This window comes from Electrophorus electricus, chromosome 10 (assembly GCF_041902795.1).
Source record: "Electrophorus electricus isolate QZ-2024a chromosome 10, ASM4190279v1, whole genome shotgun sequence".
NCBI classification, from domain to species: domain Eukaryota; kingdom Metazoa; phylum Chordata; class Actinopteri; order Gymnotiformes; family Gymnotidae; genus Electrophorus; species Electrophorus electricus.
This window is the reverse complement of record NC_137506.1, coordinates 26405777-26428276: the sequence shown is the minus strand read 5'-3', so window position 1 is coordinate 26428276 and position 22500 is coordinate 26405777. Positions and strand designations below refer to the sequence as shown.

At 44.2% G+C, this 22500-nt stretch overlaps 1 protein-coding gene across 14 annotated transcripts in view; it reads left to right on the top strand.

The window, feature by feature from the left end:
• ush2a (Usher syndrome 2A (autosomal recessive, mild)) overlaps window positions 1-22500 on the top strand; it is a 180444-nt gene that overhangs the window by 51474 nt on the left and 106470 nt on the right. For all 14 annotated transcript variants that reach the window (XM_081721818.1, XM_081721817.1, XM_081721819.1 and 11 more), the window contains exons 20-29: window positions 4814-4958; window positions 8871-9101; window positions 14379-14509; window positions 17034-17160; window positions 17915-18016; window positions 18277-18465; window positions 18610-18740; window positions 19484-19760; window positions 20200-20406; window positions 21168-21248. In XM_081721818.1, the coding sequence (XP_081577944.1) occupies window positions 4814-4958; window positions 8871-9101; window positions 14379-14509; window positions 17034-17160; window positions 17915-18016; window positions 18277-18465; window positions 18610-18740; window positions 19484-19760; window positions 20200-20406; window positions 21168-21248 (1621 nt within the window). The remainder of the gene's footprint in view (window positions 1-4813; window positions 4959-8870; window positions 9102-14378; window positions 14510-17033; window positions 17161-17914; window positions 18017-18276; window positions 18466-18609; window positions 18741-19483; window positions 19761-20199; window positions 20407-21167; window positions 21249-22500) is intronic.

Genomic DNA, 22500 nt, shown 5'->3' with positions numbered 1-22500 from the left:
CAGTGTGGCAGGGAGCATTATCCCGCTGGACTTTAAGGAATACCATTACTTGTCCTTCGACAACGTTTAGATGCGTCAAAAACCTGAATGCCAGGAGCCGAGGTTTTCTAGCAGAACACTGCCCACAGGCTCACACTGCCTCTGCTGGTTTCCCTTCTTCACATAGTGCATTCTGGTGCTATCTGTTCCCCAGGTAAGCGATGCTCATGCGCCCAGCCGTCCACTTGATGTAAAAGAAAACATGATTCACAAAACCAAGACAGAACTGGACTTCGCGGTCCAGTTCTGATGCTCACGTGCCCACTCTAGGTACTTTCTGACAGGGCTTAACGTGGGCTCAGTTTATCTGGTCTGTCTCTGCACAGCCCCATATGCAGCAGTGATATTTCAGCAGTTTGTGCTACAGCATCTCTTGTGGGGGATCGGAGCAGATGGGTTAGCTGTCGTTCCCCATGCGCATCACTGAGCCTTGGGCACCCAGGACCCGGCCACCAGTTCACTGCTTACTTGGACCCCTTTTGTAGGTACTAACCACTGCATGCCGGGACCACCGCAGAAACCTGCCATTTTGGAGATGATCAGACCCAGTCGGCTAGCTATCACAATTTGGCCCTTGTCAAATTTGCTCAAATCCTTATGTTTTCCCGTGTGCGTGTGTGTGCGTGTGTGTGCGTGTGTGTGCGTGTGTGTGTGTGTGTGTGTAAGACAGTAACCCTTGCTAGGGCAATATTTGTCATCTGTGTAAGCTTAGAGCTTCCATAGCTCTGAAATTGAACACTTATGCAAACAGCATTTTTCAGTTACAAATCTCGTCACATACAACATACAAGCAATATCACTTAATTTAATTAACTTTAAGGGTTAGTCCTTAAAATATAGATTTATTTTTAACAGGCTTGAATGCTATTGCAAGTCGCTGTATGTTCATAAGCGTTTGAATAGGCCACATTTAAAGTGGTTTTACAGTATAAACGTATATTAAAAGCATCTATTTAACACTTGTTCATTGGTCCAAATCATGTCATGTATAAAAGTGTCTGTAACGCGTGTGGCCCAAGTGCCGAAGGGCGAGGGGCAGGATGCACAGGCTCCAGCGAAATGGACAAACATTTATTAAAACATAAATACGACGGCACTCACATGTATTACAAATGATGAACATGAACACAACACGGTTAATATTAAACAAACACTATACATTTAACATGGATACTTTTAACATCGACTAGAAGAACATTTAACATTAACATTAACACGGTACCTCAACAATGACCGACAACACTGCACACAATGACAAGAGTTTAAATACACAAAGACTAACACAATACAGGTGTGTGCAGGTGTGGTTACGAACAAGGTCCTCCCACTGCACGTGCCGGGCCAAACCATGTGACTCGCGAACACTCTGTGACAGTGTCATGGCACAGTGTTGTCAGGGTGCAAGACTGAGTCAGTACAGTCACTCAGTTGACTACAGAGTGCTATACTGGTGCCACCAGTGGCAAATTACAGCTTTTGTAATTGACTGAAATGTGTGGCAGCCTGTTGGATACAGCTATATATTAGAGTTGTACCTAATTAACGTGATCTCTCAGTGTATAAGAATGAATCTCACGAATTACCTGTATTTAGAATTGGTGCATCACTTGCAAAAATACAGCCGTACATGGAATAGAACGGTCTGTTTAACAAGTTAATATTTTTGGAGCCCTCTCCATTACCCTGGTTACCGGGGCTTGATTATAACATTTTAGTGCTGAGTGGTGTGGTACTCGGCCACTACGTCCATCGTCCTGTATGCCCAACAACAAAACACAACAGTTCTTTTTGCATGCACATGCAAAGTAAACATGTAAATGCACGGTCCAGTAAACCTGCTGTCATCAATCAGTTCAAACGAAAGTCATAAAACGAATGGGGGGTTGAAGGCAGTGTGTAACATGAAGCAAGTACAGTTCTTGCCTAAACACTCCATTTATGTTCTGCTGGACAAGGGTAAGCTGTAGGGGTATAAGGAAGCGTTTATTGTTTGGTTGCCTGCTGTAACCCCTCGGAGAGCCAGCAACTGAGCCAATTCTGTGCGGACTGTGGGGGTTTTCTGCTCCTGGTCACCTTTATTTGGGTGTACATCTGCAGTCCTTCCCATGTCCAGGCCTCGATCCTACCTGTTCTGAAAGGATTCCTCCTTCAGTGGTGTGAAATATCCTGTCTTGGTGTGTGTGTGGGGGGGGGTGTGGGTGTGGGCGTGGGCGTGGGTGTCTGAAGTGGAGGACCTGTTTAAAGATTATAGTGTAGCAGAGCCCAGTATCAGCAGTTGGCCCTGTCCATGTTTGGACCACCTCTGCTCTTGTAGTGTCTGCTACTTCAACGAGATTTGATGAGCCTAATTCTCTTTAACAACTGTACTTTTTAATTGGATTATTGCTATTGCTATTAGACTGATAAGTAGATGTTAGTATTAATATTTTTCATCAGTATCACCACCTTCTTCTTTCTCAAGTCAGCTGGCTATGATGGATATGGTGTGTGTGTGTGTGTGTGTGTGTGTGTGTGTGTGTGTGTGTGTGTGTGTGTGTGTGTGTGTGTGTGTGTGTATGTTTGTGTGAGAGAGAGAGAGAGAGAGAGAGAGAGAAAGAAAGAAAGAAAGTAAGTAATGTAGAGATAACCTGGAACATATATTTAGAGGTAAAAATATGTTGAGCTTTTTCTTTCTCAATTCAGTAGGAGGTGTCATGACCCAGAGAAACCCAAAGCCATAAACTGCATGTTATACAGGCTCAAGTTCAAGTTCAAGTTCGGTTTATTCGTCACATACATAGTCATACACAGTATAACACGCAGTGAAATGGTGGAGAGTGCTCTGTCCAAACTGAGGAAGAGAACCAGGGGTGCATAGAGAAAAATATATATATGCAGATAAATATATCTTATATATCAGCTGGGATCTGTTTGATTCTGCAATATCCTCAACACCCTGCTACTTTTTTTGGGTGGAGGTATCTTAGACCGGCACTCTGTAGCTTAAATGGGGCAGGCATATTGCCCTATATGTGTGTGTGGGGGGGTATCATATATGTGGATATGGATGGAGAAGGCAACAGTGTTTCTGGTGGTAATCAGGAAACTAGGGGCTGTGACCCCCAAACTGGGACAGTGGCTCCAGCAGATCCCAGGAACAACACCAGGGATCTCTGGCCAAAAGATCTGTCCAGTCTTGGGAACAGCTAAGATACTACACAGGACCCTTAAGATCCCAGGCCTCTGGTAGAGGACCCAAACATGAAGGAAAACAAGACCACCTGGAGTTTATGTATATATATATAAAAAACGAATTCCCAACTCTTATTTTTCCTTCAAGCTTGGGACCTCTTATGGAGACCTGGAAGCTTGAGAGTCCTACATAGTATCTGCGTAGTATCTTAGTATCCCAGGACTGCACTCTTCTTGACCGAATAAATAAATATTTAAAGTGTGTGTGTGTGTGTGTGTACATGTGTGTGTGTGTGTACATGTGTACGTACATATATGCACGTTGCTCATACCAGGTTGGTTGCTTTTTGGCTTCAGAACTGCCTTTGTTTAATTCTTTGTGGCATAGATCCAACAAGGTGCTGGAAACATTCCTCAGAAAACTTGTTCCATATTCACGTGATGTCATCACACAGATGTTGCAAATTTCTCGGCACATCCACATTGCAAATCTCCTGTTCCAACCGCATCCCAAAGGTGTCCTATTGGATTGAGATCTGGTGACTGTGGAGGCCATTTGAGTACAGTGAACTCATTCTCATGTTCAAAAAACCAGTTTGAGATTATTTAAGCTTTGTGGCATGGTGCAATATCCATGCTGGAAATAGCCATAAGTAGATTGGTCAACTGTGGTCATAAAGCATTAGACATGGTCAGCAACAATACTCAAGTCAAATATTCAAGCTGTAGCATTTAAATGATGCTCAGTTGATATTAAGGGGCCGAAAGTGTACCAAGATAATAAAAAATATCTCTCACACCATTACAGCACCACCAGCCTGAACCATTGATGCAAGGCTGGATGGAACCATGCTTTCATGTTGTTTAAGCCAAATTCTGACCCTGCCATCCAAACGTCACAGTAGAGATTGAGAGGCAACGTTTTTCCAATCTTCTACTGTCCAATTTTGGTGAGCACCTGTGAATTGTAGCCTCAGTTGCCTCTTCTTAGCTGACAGTAGTAGCACCCGGTGTGGTTTTCTGCTGCTGTAGCTTCTGCTTCAAGGTTTGGCACATTTTGTGTTCAGAGATGCTCTTCTGCATACTTGCATACACAGCGAGTGGTTGTTTGAGTTATATTTGCCTTTCTCTCAGCTTGAACCAGTCTGGCCATTCACCTCTGACCTCTGCCATCAACAAGGCATTTTTGCACAGAGAACTGCCTCTCACTGGGTATTTTCTTTTCTTTTTCTTTTCGGACCATTCTCTGTAGGATGGTTGTCTGTGAAAATCCCAGTAGATCAGCACTTGCTGAAATACCAGCTGATCTAGTACCAACAACCATGCCACACTCAAAGTCCCTTAAATCATCTTTCTTCCCCGTTCTCATGCTCAGTTTGAACTTTAGCAGTTTAACAGTCTTGACCATGTCCATATGCCTAAATGCATTGAGTTGCTGACATGTGATTGGCTGATTAGGTATTTGTGTTAACTAGCAGTTGAACATTTGTACCTAATAAAGTGGCCAGTGAGTAGTGTGATGTGATATGATATATTTTTTTTTTCTTTTTATTTATTTAATGTGTCCCTGTTAATGTTTGTGTGAAATGTGTGATATGGCCAGCTGTTGTACAGCGCCTCAGCGCAGGAGCGGAATTACACAGTGGTGGGTCTGAAGGCCCATGAGGAGTACAGCTTCATTGTAGCTGTGTGCAACGCACAGGGCTGTGTGAGCAGCCTGCCTGCTTCAGGACGAACGCTACCCTCAGGTCAGTGACCACTCACACCACATCTCCCTCTGCATGGCTGCCCACCACACGACCTTCAGTAAAGTTCCGCTCACAGGTCGCAGAGGCACTCTTTCTTTAGCACTATGAGCAGCATAACTAATGTTTACGTTATGCTATTAACAAAGCAGACTGACGGCTTCATGCACTGTAGCTTTCTTTTGACACCTAGGTCATTCTGTGTGTGTGTGTGTGTGTGTGTGTGTGTGTGTGTGTGTGTGTGTGTGTGTGTGTGTGTGTGTGCGTGCGCGCGTGCATGCATGTGTGCCTGTGCACGCATGTGTGTGTGCATGTGCATGCGTGCACTGTATCCTAGTGATCGTTCAGCATCTAATTATAATTGTAAATTGGGACTTATGTTTTTGTCTTAGGCTGAGGTGGGCGATATGTGTTAATTTCCATTTGAATATTAATGAAGTGACTTTAATGAAAAGCGTCTGTCATCACTCGCTGTCCTTTTGGTTAAAGGCTGGCCCTTGGCTTCTGACAGACAGGCAAGCAGCCAATCACCTTTAGTTTTGGGGCCCATCCCAGTGCCAGACTGTGAAGTGCAGCGAATTGGAGCAAACGTGGCTTGGCCTACTCTCCAATTAAATGGACGACTTGTATCTCTGAGGAATTTGAATGGAAGCTATTTTAGATTCACTCTCAGGTTATCTCTATTGTTTTCATACTTGGAAAATGATGAAATTGGAACCATGCGAGCGGGTCAGGGCTCAGGCGTTCACAGTTTAAGGAAGTATGTCATCAAGCCATTGTGTTGTGGTTTTTTTTGGCAGACTTGAGGTTTGTCTGAGTTCTGTCTTTTGTTTCTGTCTTCCTCTTCTTTCTGCTTCAGTTACTCAGGCCATTCCACAGTGATGTTAAAAATACCGTAAAGTTATGGGAGCTTAGGCACCATGCTCAGCGGGACACCCTGCTCCACATGTCTCCGTCTTTAGTCCTGTCTCCCTGTCATCGTTAACCATCCACCATCTTGCCACGTATAATGAGTTAATGACTTCCCCAGCCCTTCTGTCGGAGTTGCCCACTCTTTGTGGCGCGGGCTGGGCTGAATTCATCGCTCGGCAGTAAAAACAATTTACTGTTAATTACAAGGAGAAAAATGTGCTGGCGAACTCGCCACGTGCACCATGAATCACACGCCACTCGCCGAGATTTATACGGAATATGTAAGTGGGATGAATTAGCCAGCTTTAATAACAGAGGCACAAATCACGGTGCCTTCAAGGACCTTTAATTGATACAGCGGAAAGTGACGGACATGAATCGGTCAGGCCCGCGGCGCTGCTGTAACATATGGTCAGCTCAATATGCTGCCGCCAACAGAGCGGCCTGTGCCGTCACCTCTGCCATATGGTGAGAGCTCGCTCCGCACTCTACCCGCCGTTTCCATGGCGCCCTTTGTCTGCTACACGTAGTGCTTTGTGGCCGGTTGCTTCCCGCTTCCTGCTGTCCACCAAAGAGTGCATTCTGGGATATCAGAGCATGGAGATCGGAGCAGCATGCTTGTTGTGTTACCTAAATAAGCTGCGAGATGGCGGATGTGACTTTCGCCCGACATGATGGTTTCCTCATGGTTGTTTTGACGTGAACCGGGCAGGGATTGTTTCTTTGTCCCTCGCTGTTATTGTGTGTTGAAATTCTGAGCGTCCTGCTCATCGATCCCTGTTCTGGCAGGAAGTAAAAAGCAAACGCAACTATCGCCCAGTGTGTTGTTTGGCTTGATCCAGAACATGTCTGGCTTTAATGTTCTCCCCCACTCGCTTTGCGCTTCTGCCAGGACGTTGATGTTGATGATTGAAATTTATGCAATCTTTGCTTTGCTTTTATGACTGTCTGTATTCACAATGCCCATTGCTCTTAAATGGATGTGCCATTAGAACGATTGGCCATCTGTTAGAAAGGAGCAGTAAGCAGCTGCTTTCCTTGAGTGGAATTGCATGAAATTTCTCTTAATGTTGGAAAGAGTGGCTTGTAACATAGATGTTTCACAGTGTAGGTGACAGATCGGTTGTAGTGTGAGGGAATTTCATTGATATGGGGTCTTTCAAGTTTAAAGACCCTTTGCAAAGATAGTTTGTGTTCACTTGGGTTGATTATGAACATGAACCATTTTTTGTAGTTCTACTCATTTTCTGATAGTCGTCATGTTCTTGTTTCCCAACCCTGACTTTGTCTGCAAGTAAAAGTTACGATACCCATTTATGCAAACATGGATGGAATTTATTACCAACAACTCAAAACCTTAATTCCGGTATACAAAAAGAATTCTTCTATATTGTTTGCAATTTATTTCTGTCTTTACTGATATGACTCCATTGTTGTTGTTGTTGTTATTATTAGAGAAATTTCAGAGATTTCTTGTTCACTGCTACTTATCCGACTGACTAACAGTGAACGCATTCTGTAGTGCTTCTTGACATCAGCTGTCAGCATAGGATGTCTCCAGCTACTGCTAAAAAGCACAGTGACTCATTTTGGAATGTACTGATGAGGACAAAGATTGCGGAAGCCCGCAGAATTTTAAGAAGCCGGACTGATGTTATTGATTTTGTAGAAACGTGAACAGCTAATCAAGAGTTGATGGTAATGTTTTATGTATATTACAGCCATAAAGGCAAGGCGTACAAGTGTATCTCCGCCTGTGCACAGTGCATCGACGTGAACTGTGTCATGCATATTTCTCCTCCTCTAGAAGGTTGGGACAATTATGCATAAATCAATACTTTCCCTGTTACATTCTCTAAGTAAGTATTATAGTGTGTATAAAATGACCAGGGGCTTTGCAGAGGCTTTGAAAATGTCAGGATTTTAAAACAAGGCTGGTTGGGGGGAGGGTGGGCACAGATGCAGAGACAGGTCCATAGACGTGTCTGGGAGATTTGGGCTCCTCATTAATCTGATGAAAGCCATATTAACCTTTCTGGATAGACCATGGCCCATGTCAAAACACCAAGTACTTTGGTTATAAAAGGGGAAACATCCAAGTAGTTATTATTGTTAATTACTATTGTTAATTATTGCTATTGAGCTGCAAAATGACTGAGGTGAATGACTGTTGTACTTGATGTTAATTTCTAGGTAATTTGGAGTAGAATGCAGTCATAAGAAAGAAGAAAGAAAAATATATTTTAAATATATATAGAAAGTATTTGTCTACAAGTAACCAATAAAGATCTATATTTGGTAAGTGTCAGTAAGCAGGCAACAATGCAGTCACCTCCAGTCTCCTGTTCAACGTTGCGTCAAGCAACATGAGCCCCATGCACTTTTACCGCGCATATGTTTTAAGACAAAAGCGATAAACGTCCACCAAGACTTCACACAAATCCTATTAAATCAACGGGAGGAATTTGAAATGATATCAGGGTTTCAATTATATAGACTCAAGTGCTATTGATTGGGCGTAATTTATGGCACGCATGTATGGCCGTAGGGCTTTGAAGGCAGTGCGTCCATTTCCCATGGAGGCTTTTTATTAGTGCCACTACTGGGACTAGGCTGACGCATGGCATGGACTAAATGCGCAGAGCTCATGTCCGTCCACGATAATTCACTTCCTCTAAGCCTGTCCAAGAGCCCCATTTAAAACGTTCTGCCGGCGTGTGCGGAGCGATGACCACAGATGCAACCATTTGCACCGCACTTCTCCATCCCTGCTCCATTTATCTGTCTCGCTGTCTGCATGTCCTGTTTACTTCATTCCTGTTTAATTCCTTCGTTCTCACTCTACATCCTGTTTTGTTTCAGTCCTGTGCTGTGTCTGTCTTTCCCACATCTGTCTTTTTGTCTTTCATTTTCATACATTTTTTTGACATTCTACCTGTTCAATGTCTGAGCTTTAAATGAAAATCCCATTTAAAAAAAAAAAAGCTCTGTCTTTTCTCTTAGCTCCGTCAGGTCTGAAGGCCCCCAGGCTGAGGCCATTGAACACAACTTCAATGGGAATCTCCTGGGCAACCCCAGCCAAGCTAAATGGCCCTCTGCCTGTGTATTACGTCGAGAGGACAGACGTGTCATTCTCAGACACGCAGGGAATGGTCATCAGGGGCAGGCGCTTCAGCGGCACTGGCTACTTCCGCTTCCCCAGCTCCACTCTGCCTGCCAATACCGACTTCACAGGTACGGGACCATGCCCCAGTCTGACATCACAGGTACGGGACCATGCCCCAGTCTGACATCACAGGTACTGGACCATGCCCCAGTCTGACATCACAGGTACTGGACCATGCCCCAGTCTGACATCACAGGTACGGGACCATGCCCCAGTCTCACTTACCAGGTACAGGACCATGCCCCAGTCTGACATCACTGGTACGGGACCATGCCCCAATCTCACTTACCAAGTATGGGACCATGGCCCAGTCTAGCTTCACAGGTATGGGACCATGCCCCAGTTTGACTTCATAGGTATGGAACCATGCCTCAGTCTCACTTACCAGGTATAGGACCATGCCCCAGTCTGGCTTCACAGGTATGGGACCATGCCCCAGGCTGGCTTCACAGGTACAGGACCATGCCACAGTCTCACCAGGTACACGACCATGCCCCAGTCTGACATCACAGATACAGGACCATGCCCCAGTCTCACTTACCAGGTATGGGACCATGTCCCAGTCTGACATCACAGGTACAGGACCATGCCCCAGTTTCACTTACCAGGTATGGGAGTCTATTTCAATTCAGCCTCACAGTTCCCTGTCCTGAGCTTTCAGGCATGCCACTAGGTATATAACTCTTCACAGTGGATTTCTCAGCCAATACAAAATCAGAGTTAATAAAACCAAGTACAAGCCTTTAGGTGTATTTGAACAAAATAAAATATTTAACTAAATTGCAGTGTAGCTAACTCTTTTGAATGTGATAATTTCATTGTTGTGGATTATCCATCAGATCAGGGTTATGGTAGTGTGTGGGAATGCGTATATGTTTGTGTCGAAACGTGTATGAGTGTGTGCATGCATGCATAAGAGAGCACTCTTTATTCAGCTTCCACTCTCTGTAACAGCCTGATAAATTAATGACTTCCACAATTAGACAAAGGGCAATTATATTTTTGTTTACAAACATAATTGCAGAATTGAGTTCCAAATGAATATAGGTTCTGGTTCATCTGCTAATAACAAAAGAAAAATGCTTGAACCTGCCATTTGTTCAGATTGCTCACATTTTAGTTGGGATTCAGATTTACAAGGAGCCATTGCTTTGAATCATGAGATTGGTCAGATAGACATAAAAGTGGCAGTGGCCTCCTGTATATAATTGTGGCATCAATTATATACCACATACTAAGAAAGCATTCTGCAGAACACAGTTAACAAAACTGCTAACGTTACTGTACCATAACCAACATATGAATGAACTCCCAACAGACACCTGTGGTCATGATAACTTGTTCCCACAGACTTGCATTCATCAAATCCGATAAATGTTTGGCTGAAATGAATATGCCTTTAAAATGGCAGGTATGTATAACCGCCAGTGGAGCTGCCTGACTGTTAACGGTGTCTGCTGGTGGCAGCACTGGGATGAATTCTGAGGTACATGGAGATATCAGGATGAATAATTAGTCAAACAGAGATATCAGGATACGTTCTGAGGCACATGGAGATTTCGGTATGAGTTCTGAGGTATATGGCGGCATCAGGATAAGTTCTGAGGTATGTGGAGACATCTTGGCCACTCATCCTCTAAAACTGGATAGTGCTTCAACTTCATTCAGAACAATGAGTAGAACTATACTGCAACCACAAGGCTAACCTGGCCTGAAATCCAGTGCAGAGCAACAGACTTTGAGGTGAAGTGGTTAGCTCGTACGTATTCCAGGCCTTGTTAATGCTTATTGCCCAATAAAGGAACCAGCAGGGCACAGCAGAATGGTGACACACTCCCATCCGCACCTTACTGCCGCTCACAAACAGTGCCCTATGGGTAAAAGTGCGTTCAGGCATCGGCAATGCTATACGCAGTGCCCCTTCTGCCTTCATTCATTCACACGAAGGAGCTCCACATCGACTCCTGTACTCTTCTCAGCATGACAGCCTCTGCAGAGTGACATGAGACCGCACCGCAGCAGGGCCTTCTGCGTTTCAACATGAGAGTCCTGGATAGTGTGCAAATCACACTTTCTTTGCATTAAAAGAGAGGAAATTAGGAGAGCCTGCCTTACAAATTGGGGACACTAAATTGCCTCCTTAAGAAGCGTGCACAGAAATGGCTGACCCTCTCTGACCTTGCAATTTTCTGAAATGAATGGCCATTTCCTTAGCCCCCCCCCAAACTCTATTAACATTTAGCACTGCAGTTTCCAGTTTTTTTCTTTAAATAATGACAAACGGATAAATCTTTATAAATCAAGCCCAGAGTTGAGTTCAGCTGACTCTCTAATTGATCAATGGCTGCAGTCAAAGTGGAGAGCTCGTCCTTGGGCCCGCTGGCATTATAAATGGCTGGCAACTAATGAGGGAACCCGAAGAACCAACCGCAGAAGAGCGGTGACGCCCCCGCCAGCCCCTATCTATAGCTCTTCCACTCCCCTAAACTTGGATGTTCCACTTAACTGTGGTGGTGGTTGTTGGGGGGGGGGGGGGTGCTCCTAAAGTCATGGCCACACTTGGAGTAGCTGGAGGAGCAGGGGTGCTGTGTACCAGGGCGACACGTAAAGATTTCCCTGCTGAGAACAAGCCATTTTTATCGAGCTGGCAGAGGACTGGATAAATGAGACCAAGGAGCTCAATGGCTGAAATGAAGCATAATGAAACGAACAAACAACATGCTCAGGGACAAATACTTTGTATAATATTGAAATGTAGCCAAAGCAATGCATTAAGCAGAAATCAATGGTCATCTAATTTGGGGGCCTTAAATGATTTTGTCAGAGCGCACAACTCCCAACAAATCAAAGGGGTAAAAAACAAGATTAAAAGATGCAATATCATTGCAGCAGATTGATCTACATTTTAATCCTCATTGACGGCTAACGGCAGGCTGTCTCTCTCACGCCACTCGGGCCCCTCATTATACCAGAAACCTCAACACTGGCCAATGCAGGAGCTTCTTCCTATGTTTTGTTTTGCTGGTAATGAGGTGAATTTACTCTAAAATTGAATGTTAAGTGACTACAAAGGCTTCTTTGGGGTTTTTTTTTTAAGTTTTACCCCAAGACTGCACAAGGAGCCTGAAATCAGTAAGAACTGGGTGATTTTCAAGAACTAAATGCTATTGTAGCACAAAATGTTAGATGATACAAATTATTTTCCTTAATTAATTTGATTGATTTTCATGAAGCCTCTCTGTGTGAAAAGAAGAGGGGGAAACTGTACAGACATCATTAGCTTTTTTCCCATTTAAATATTAATCATGAAAAACTCTAGCTCTTTAATTCTGTAATTTGTATATTTAATGGGCTGCTGCAGAATCTATGACAGTAATTAGCATTTGCTGAAAACTCATTAATACGCAACAACTTGATTAATGCTGCAATAATGCTAACATGACTGAAGTTATTCAGGTTATGTACTAAGCAGATTACATCCAAATGGTCCTGTTTGTTTTACTTATAGTTTATATCATGTTTTTGTTTTTTTGTTTTTTTTAAAGCTGTTGAGTCTTATACTACACAGACCACTAACAGAGCCTCAGAATTTAAGTAGTTATTAAGTAATTGCTTATGGAGCTCTGTTTTTTGACAGACCTTGCTTTAATATTAGGCACCCTAGTAACCTGTTTAAAGATTGCCCTGCATTTTTTCTTACGTCAGGTCACTTGTCAAAGCACCCACAGAAATATCATCAAGAAAGCTGTAATTGGTTATAGATTTAATTTGTATATGGCAGCCTGCACGATTGCAAAATTTATATTGGACAACATTTGGACAACAATATATTGTATAAAATTTACACGTTTTCGCTTAAAATAAACAGAATGAAAGAGTGGTAGAATTCTGAAAAGAAAAAACGGCAGCATTTTTGACTGGTGAGCAGTCCAGAGTAAGTCATGGCTGAAGTTTCTTTGTGTCTGGCCTGTAAATTATCTCAGCTGTCCAGTGAAATGCTGAAGCAGATCTTTGTGCAAAATTGCCCAGCGTTTTCCCCAGGTCTAGACACTGGTCCAGAGAGCTGCTTCTCATTTCTCATCACACGCACTGAGGCTCCCGGAGACCCCTGACTGGTGCGTTTTCTGAGGGGAGCTGGCAGGCAACCCCACCCCCCACCCCACGGGTACCTCCTGGGCCCGACTCCTGGGCCCTTCATTCTGGAATAGCCCAGATGCTCTGATGGATGTGAAGAGCTTGTCAAAAGAAAGAAGACTGGGGAAAAAAAAGCTTACGAACCCAGAGGGATGGACTGTGCTTAACCTACTTGTTTGCAACGAAGGTCCCTGGTGTTGCACACGCGCGCCTCCTCCCGCGACTCGGACTGAGGTCAGGCCGAGGCTCAGAGAGAGCACTCCGCACGTCATTATGCTGTTCATGTAATGCCCTTCTTAAGTGGTTCTGGGCCCTTTTGACTCTTAAAGAGAGCACTGGAGGTTAGGGCTGTCTAAAAACTCGATCTGGCGTCTCCGTTTTCTTCCCGCATTTCCTGATCGTGCGTTTCCCCCTTTTGCGTAGCTGCGGCTTGAAAGTAAAGCGGGTTTTATGAGTTCTGTAATCCAAGGGCGTAATCCTAGTATCGGCTGCATCAATCAGAAGCCAAAAGAAATATCCTGACGCTTTTACATGGGGTCTTGCAACTACTTCAATACACTTGAGAGTGAATGATTAAATAGAGTGTGTTTAATCTACGTAGTCTGTATTTGAGTGAGCTTGGAGTTTGAGCCCTCAACATATTAATTAACTGCACTGAAGAGGGATATTACTTCAAAGGTGTTTTTATGTCTGGTATAAGGTCAGATGGTGGAGTGTTTTATTAAGAGCAGAGCTGGAGGGAATGTAAAGAAAGCACTTCTGTGAGAAGAGTCTGTGGAGATCAGATCATCTCTAACTGTGGGACACCTCACTGTTCTCAATATTCTCTCTCATTCATGCTATCCATATCTGTCTGTCCATCTATCTATCTATCTATCTATCTATCTATCTATCTATCTATCTATCTATCTATCTATCTATCTATCTATCTATCTATCTATCTATCTATCTATCTATCTATCTATCTATCTATCTATCTATCTCCCTTTCTGCCTCATGCACACACAGACTTGGTGCTTTGGTCTTATCAACGCTGTTTCTAACACTCCTGTCTATTCATTGTCTAGTATTCCCAGGCCCAAGTGTCCACTGGGTTCAAGTCGCTTTACCCTCAAATCCAGACTAATTGCCACTGTCTAATTCAGCTTTACTTGACCCGCGATCTGACTTTTCCCAAAGCCATGTTGTGTCCGTGTGGCGTTTCTGTGCAGGTCTGCAGCTGAGCTTCCGCACGCGGGAGGCGGATGGGCTGATTCTGTGCGCGCTGTCCCCCGGAGCGCAGGAGGAGTACGTAGCTCTGCAGCTGTACGGAGGCCGGCCGTACTTCCTCTTCGACGCTCAGGTAGGAAGTGGCTGTTTCCTGTGCTTGCCGATGCCCCGTAGTCGCTTTCAAACTGAACTGTGAACTGTAGTTGAACTGGTTAGGATATATTTTGTTAAACTTGGCTGTAATACAATAGAATGTGATAATACAGCTTTGTCAGTTCGGGGAGAAGATGGCAAGGTAGACATTTTTGATTCCCCTGCGAAACCTAAAACATATATTGTTTTGTAGGAGAGAAATAATTACTTTTTGATCCTATGAAACTGTCTACTGGCTTTTTTCATGTGAAGAACTTTCAAACTAAAACAATGTTTGAATTGGAAGCCAATTAGCTTGTTACCCACAGTCATGGGTGAGGCGGTGACCCCGGCATGCTAATTATGTCACAGCACAACACCACTTTGCTGGCTCAACTCTGTCGCTCTGACGATGAAAGCCATCATGAAAGATGACTTCTGTGTTCATGTCCGTGGGACCACCGCCGATTTCACCCCACCGATATCCACCACCACCCAATCTTGCCAGTTTTGCATTCACAAACACATTTTGTCGGGGGTAGTTTGATAATTATAACTAAAAGTGGTGTCATGCCCAATTAATGTCCCCTGATAGCATGCCCATTAGTTCCCCCATTAACGAATTCAACAATTCTAATGGGATTAGCACCATGGGATGCTAATTGGGCGTGACACAGGAAACTGGTATGCTTCCCCACACACTCGTTCTAATGATGAAATTAATGAGCAGTTTATGAAACGCTGTCTCATGAAAGAGTGTTTAGTTGCTGTAAAAGCTGTCACAAATGATGCCTGTCCACCCCTCCCCCAACCCTGGTATCTGCTTATTTGTGAACTCTCTAAGATATTGGAGGGTGCAGGGTACTGAGAGTGAAAGAAGCTTCTCTAAGGCCCAGGGGCATGATTAGGAGAATTAACACCATAGTAAGCATTCATTTTGTCTTAAACACATTCAGGGGCTATTAACCAACAGCATGCTGCTTCTACATCACAGCCATTTATTCTGTCAGTAAGAGTTCAGTAAATCCTATAAGAAACTTGTAAAGGAATAATGCGGATATAAGTTTTTTGTTGTTTGTTTGTTTGTTTTGGTTTGGTTTTTTTAAAGGAAAGAATTGATTTTTGAAAATGAGACACATCTACAATGATTTGGTTTTTTAGTTTGTTTCACGGTGTTTAAAATGCATACATAATCTTTAAAACTAATAGATCTTTATTGCTTTTAATGTCCTCATTGTTCAGACAAGTATGAAATGTATCAAATGTGAATAAATATCCTCCAGTATCCTATGATATGCAACACTCAGAATATGTGTTTGTAAAATGCCCATCTGAGGTTCCTTGGCAATGCTTAAGTAGCATCTTGCAATGAGCAATATGTGACCAGCGAGGTTCACACATGCTCCTGCTCAAACAAACACACACGAAAATATTTAGCACTGTCTGTCTATGGCACCATGACAGAATGTTCAGATTTGATAGTCAAGAACATCTAGAACTTCCATTCTGGGGTAGTGTGTTAGGACAGCGTGTTGCATCTCCCCTAAGGCGGATACCCAAAGCCATCCTCTTTCTGCAATAAACATATCACAGCCCCTGGCATCCGTACATATATTGATTTTGTCGTTAAATCTTGGTCCCGGGGCCGAGGGGCTCGGTGTCTCACTGAGCTCGGTTGCAGCAGACTCCGCCGAGCCGCTCAGTGTGCCAGCAGTGATGTCATTTTAGAGGGACACTAACCCCCAGCTCAAAGGCGAGGGTGTCAGAGCCTCTAATTTACAGTATGTGTGGAGCGTCCAATCTCCAGGCAGAATTCCCCTCCCTGCCTATCGCTGAGAGAGATGCCTCGTCCCCTCCAGCTCTGCCAAGACAAAAAAACAAAAAACAACTCCTGTGTCTGTGGAACTTCGCAGGAAGGTCCAATCCGGCAAAGCTGGGCTAAAATAAAGATAAATAAGATAACATAAAGATCAGAGGTATTCTCCAACATTTTTATATACACCAACCACTCTGTTTATTGGAAACAACTCCTCACTAAAAGCCCCCTGTAGTTGTACAGTTGGAGGCAAGACCCCATCTGTTCAGTTCACTGGTCAGTTTCTGATCACAGCACTGCTACATGCTGGACATTTTTGGTTGGCAGATCATTCTCAACCCAGCAGTGTGAACGCTCTAGCTAAGCGTCTGTGCCTTGTACACTAACACCACACACTACTACCATGCCACTAGCATGGCAGTGGTAACACCATGCAGAGAAAGGTCTTTCACCTGCATATTGTCTGCTCATCAAATGTCCTGCGGTCAACAACTGACCAGACAGAAGGGGTATGTATGTGAAGTGAATCTATAAGACAGGTGTACCTAATGACATGTCCGGCAAGCAGGTCTAGAGCAGGCGTTTATAAAGTGGCAGGTGAGTGAACTTGTACAAAGTCCTCCTAAGCCCACTAGACTACACGGAGGCCATGCCCCTCAGTGTCAGGGCCAAATGTGGGCACCGTTAACCCCTGCATGTCTGGTGCTAGGCCTCGGCCGTGGCCGTCGAACTGAGCGGTGACGGCGGGAGGAAGTACAACGACGACCAATGGCACCACGTGGTCGCCGCCCGGACGCAGGCCGTGGGAACGATCATTGTGGACGATCAATACAGCGGTAGCGCACGCACGCACGCACATTCGCACGCACGCTCGCATGCGCGCAGGCCAGCTCCTCGCACTCCGCCTCGTCAATGCCTCTAAAGCCCTGGCTTCTGCAGATTTTCCAAGCAGAGGAATTATCAAGGTTAATCTTTGCCATTCATTGTGTGATTAGAATAATTAGACTACAGGAGCTGCTCCTTGCCTGAACTTGCATTTCAATTAAGACTGGCAGCGAAGGTGCTTCCCTCGCCATCTCGCGCAACACTCTCTCCGACTGCTGTGGGTGGAGCAGTGTGGCTCTCGCGCTCCATCTGCCTGTGACTCTATTAAGGTTATGACATTATCTGCTCTGGGCTACTGGAAGGCATTGAATATGTGGCATTTACTGCAAACTGCAAAGGGAGCTTTATTTCAGTCGTGGATGATAAAAAGCCACGTTCTCAGAAAAATTCCTGCTTTGCTTTGTGTTTTTTGTTAGTGCCAATGTTATTTTGTTTTTCCAATTCTGCAAGTTGCGAAACTGATGTTTGTCTCACATGTCCCTAAACCTAATGCTAAAATCCAAAACATTTTAACATACATCTCTTGCCAAAAGCATAAATGCTCCTTTACACTAAAACTGAAGATGTATATTAAAATGTATGTGTAAAATAATTCTAAGGCTTGTTTTCAGTTTGCTTTGTAGCCACTAAATCAAAAATATTTTATTTATTCTGTTTTGTTTTGTGTGGTTGTGAGGTTTTTTTTCTTTTTCTCCTTCTCAACAGGCTCGGCATCTGCCACCAGCGGAAGCACCATCATTGGCCAAAACACGGGCGTCTTTTTAGGGGGCCTTCCAGAGAATTTCACACTTCACCGACAAGACACTGGTAAAACAGGGCTTTCAGTCAGGAGCACAGCTGACCCTGACACCTGCCTGCTTACATGGGTGTGTGTCTGTCTGTGTGTGTGTGTGTGTGTGTGTGTGTGTGTGTGTGTGTGTGTATGTGTGCGTGCGTGCGTGTTTGTGGTGTGTGTGTATGTGTGCGTGTCTGTGTGTTTGTGTGTGTGTGTGCGTGCGTGCGTGTGTGTGTGTGCGCGTGCGTGTGTGTGTGTACACGTGCATGCATTTGCATGTGGGTGCGCGCAGGTGCAGTGAGGTTGGTGCGTCAGGGTTTTGTGGGCTGCGTGAGGGACATGCTGATCCAGACAGCCAGTAGCCCCGTGGCCCTTTGGGAGCCACTGGACTGGGACTCAGCCCTGGAGGAGCATGAGACCTACGGTGGCTGGGAGGGCTGCCCTGCACAGTCCGAGCATGGGGCCTACTTCCTGGGACATGGTAGCAACATCCCAGACCACTGAAACATTAATCAAATGAATCTAGATTTGAGTGCTGTCTCCTGCTGTGTTACATTTGCTGTGTTGCTGTATAGTTATGGCAGGTTCCATGTGTGAGTGTTTACGTTAAATGTCCTGTATTCAGGGTTCCTCAAACTTGAGCCAGAGGTGTTCATAGGCGGAGAGGATTTTGAAATATCATTTGAGTTCCGGACGGATCAGCTGAACGCACTGCTGCTATTTGCTTATGATTCCCAGGGTGCTGATTACGTTTTGGTGAGTTTTGTTTGTGAGGCGAAATATGAATGGTTGATTCTTTTTGAATTATTTATTTGTTTGCTTTTAATTAAATTAAAAATAAAATATATTTTTAAAATGTGGTTTAAGGTTTTTATCATCATATTGCAATTATCATCCTCATTGCCACGGAATACTGAGAGGATGGGATCCATGTCTGGAGTCCCAGAGTTAAGAGCTTTGGTAGCAGACTTGCTAGACTTTTGAGGCGTTGAAAAAGAACAGGCTGTGATAACAGTTCTGTTCTTGATGTTTTCTTGTCCAAGGATTATGCACCACTCGCTTGCCTTTCAGTGGACTGATGTTTCTAGCCAGGCAGCAAACTAGCTAATCTTTAAGCATTTCATTGCCAACAATTTTTTAATATTGACATTATCAATGTTATTGATTAGTTGTCACAGTGCTAATGCATACACATGTACAGCAACACATGTAGTGGTCACTGGTTTACTTTATGTTTTATGATCTGTTTCAAGGGAATTTCATATTTATTTTCTTTGAATGTCTCTCCTCCCTAAAGGGAGATGTCATGGACGACCACAGTTCAGTCTAGAGATTGAGCTGTCCAGACCACATCATGTAGCTGTCAATTCACATAAACTGGAGGTGAAACTGTATTAGTTGTTCTATAGATCGTTTAACCTGTGTGGTGCAAATATTCTGGTGTTTGTGCGTGTGCCTGCTTACGTGCACGTGCGCACGCTGCGGTCCCGTGCACGCAGGCGGAGATGCAGGGTGGGCTCCTCTCCTGGGCGCTGAGCTGGGCGGGACACAGCGTGGAGCTGGCCGCGTGGGTCGGCCTCTCCTACTGCGACGGCCGCTGGAACCGCGCCACCCTGCTGAAGAGGGGCGCGCTGACCGCGGCCGGCCTCAACGGGGCGATGGAGCACAGGCGCGGCCCGTTAGGTGGCCCCCTCACCGTCACCTCCCCCCTCTACCTGGGGGGCGTCCCGGACGGCCTCCGACACCCAGCCCTGCGCCAACACAGCCTGCTGCAGGGTGAGCGGGACACACTCACTGCACCACATACCCATGCAGCATTTAGTAGTCACTTCACAGCCAGCAACCATACAGGGACCATCACAGTTTATAATCTTGATGTAGTGAGATATTAATATCTTTTGGAAGACAGGATCAGCTACATATATTTTTAGTAGAACTACATATTCAATGAAGAGGAATGTCCACATTCTGGCTCTTCAGGTTCCAGCTTGAACTGTAGGACAGTTTCACTTTTTTTTCTTTTTCTTCTTCCTCTGTCTCGTCCCTCGCTCTCTATCTGGATGCTTTTGACAGTGTTCCTTGTTTTAGATAAATAGGGCAGTGTCAAATGTGACACTCTCACTCTTTTTCTCTCTCTCTCTTTCTCTGTCTCTAACCTTCTCTACACACACACACACACACACACACACACACACACACACACACACACACACAGGTTTTGGCGGCTGCATCAGGGACGTTCGATTGGTGGCGCAGGGGCCTGTCGTAAACTTGGCTGCAGTGTGCCATGGTGCTGTCAGAGTCAATCTGGATGGATGCCTGTCAGCTGACACCAGCGTTAACTGCCGGGGAAACGACTCCATCCTGGTGTATGCAGGCAGAGAGACCAGCACCCTGGACCTGACTCTGCAGCCCTTCACAGGTAGAAAGACACACACACACGCACGCATGCACGCTCACACACACATATGCACAAGCACACAGTGGTACACACAAACATTGGCTGGGCTTCGGTTGCCTGAAGACCTCCCGCTGTGGGGCCCGCTTACTGTGGGGTGGGCAGAGATCACAGCTACCCCGGCCTGTGGTGCACGCAAGCCTGTGGGGTCCCTCTTCATCAGCACTCAGCCACAAGTGCTGGGAACAGCCTTAAAGATGGCTTCCGTGCAGATGTAGAAGGGGTGGAGCTTAAAGATGGCGTCTGTGCACATGCAGAAGGGGTGGAACTAAAAGATGGCTTCTGTGCAGATGTGGAAGAGTTAGAGGATGGCTTGGTCTAATGTGTAATGATGTTCTTTTCAAATGTGCTGGTTTTTAATTCAGATTTTACAGTATCCAGGACTCTCTGGTTTCTCCCTTTTTTCTAAGTAAGGCTGAAGTTATTGTATTTAATTTCAATTTTTGATTGATCCCATCTTTTAATACTATATTTTGAAAATATGTAAAAAAACATACTGGAGAAGAGGCCGAGATTAAATTTGTGTTAAAGTAATTGGTCCCTAATTGCTCTCTTGTGCGTTTTTAATTAACTTAAACTTAAATATTCATACATTATTTTTGCATTCCTTGTGTCATTCTGCTGCAACAGTGCTAAACTCTGTATTAAAGCACAAACTCTGTGTTAACATCAGGCCTAAAACTGGGAGATGTCATGGCTGAACTGCATGTCTTTTTTGTGAACAGAATACCTGTACAGAGTGATGGCATCTGGAGAGGGAGGATGGACAACTGGCCCTTGGCAGCGAGGACGCAGTCGTGAGACAAGTAGGCTCACACATGCATGCGCACATACACACGCCTCTCTCTGTCTCTCTCTCGCTCTCTCTCACTCGCTCTCTCTCTCTCTCTCTCTCTCTCTCTCTCTCTCTCTCTCTCTCTCTCTCTCTCAGGGTAGCCTCTGTTGCTCTGATATTTGCTGTGGGTCATAGTTTTCCAACCAGCCCGTTTCCCCTTTAACCTGTACGATGTATGTATCAGTCAAAGAGATGAGATGCTTACTGCTAGCATATTTTGTAGCTCAGGGCATTTCAAAAAACAACACCTCCTTAAAAATGTGTGCAGCGGGGTGGAGAGGGAGGGAGGGAGAGAGAGAGAGAGGGAGAGGGGGAGAGAAAGAGGGAAAGAGAGAGGAAGGGAGGGAGAGAGGGAGAGGCATCACTGCTGAAAGCATGGAATGATTATGATGTTTACCTGCCTTTAACTAATGAGGCTAGGGAACATTTCTGAAAGGTGAACCTCAAATTTGTACAGAAAATAATTGTATACAGTTTAAATTCTTGGGTGGTAATAGGCAACTGAACTGTGATGTGAGGAGAAAAATTGAGGTTTAATTGTATGGCAAGGTAGAGAGTTTGATTATAAACATGCTTGTTTTGAATAATATTTGTAATTTATATGAATTATATGAAGCCATGATAAGTTTTTTAATGAACTGAATAACATGCTTGTAAGCAAAACACCAGCAGTAAGTAGCAGTATAAACCCAGCTTAGCCATTACAATGGTCAAATATGATTGTGATTTTAATTAATTCGATATTTGGCGATATTTCCAAACGTTAGAGTATGACATTATGCGATTTATCTCCATATGCGATCAACACCAATAACAGTGGGGAAAGCATATCAATAAATTCCCAGTAGTTTCATGTATATACATGGGATCGATAGAATTGATTGTGGCCATTAGATCTGATGCATCAATCAAAATCTATGTATTGTTACACGTCTAGCAGTTAAGCATGATGTTATTGTAATAAAATTACAATCCAGCAATTCATGGTCATTGGGTATGGCAGCGTGATGTCACTATTTTATTTAAACTTTCCATGGACAAACACTAAATGAATTTTACTGTACTCATCTATTTATACCTTACAAAAGGTGTAATATATCTGTAGTGGAATATTGCAACATTATTGGTAAAATGCTATATCATTTCAATTTCAATATCATTTGCTTATGTACACCCATAACATTTGCTAATGCTTTTCCAATTTCCATATGTGAAAATTATGA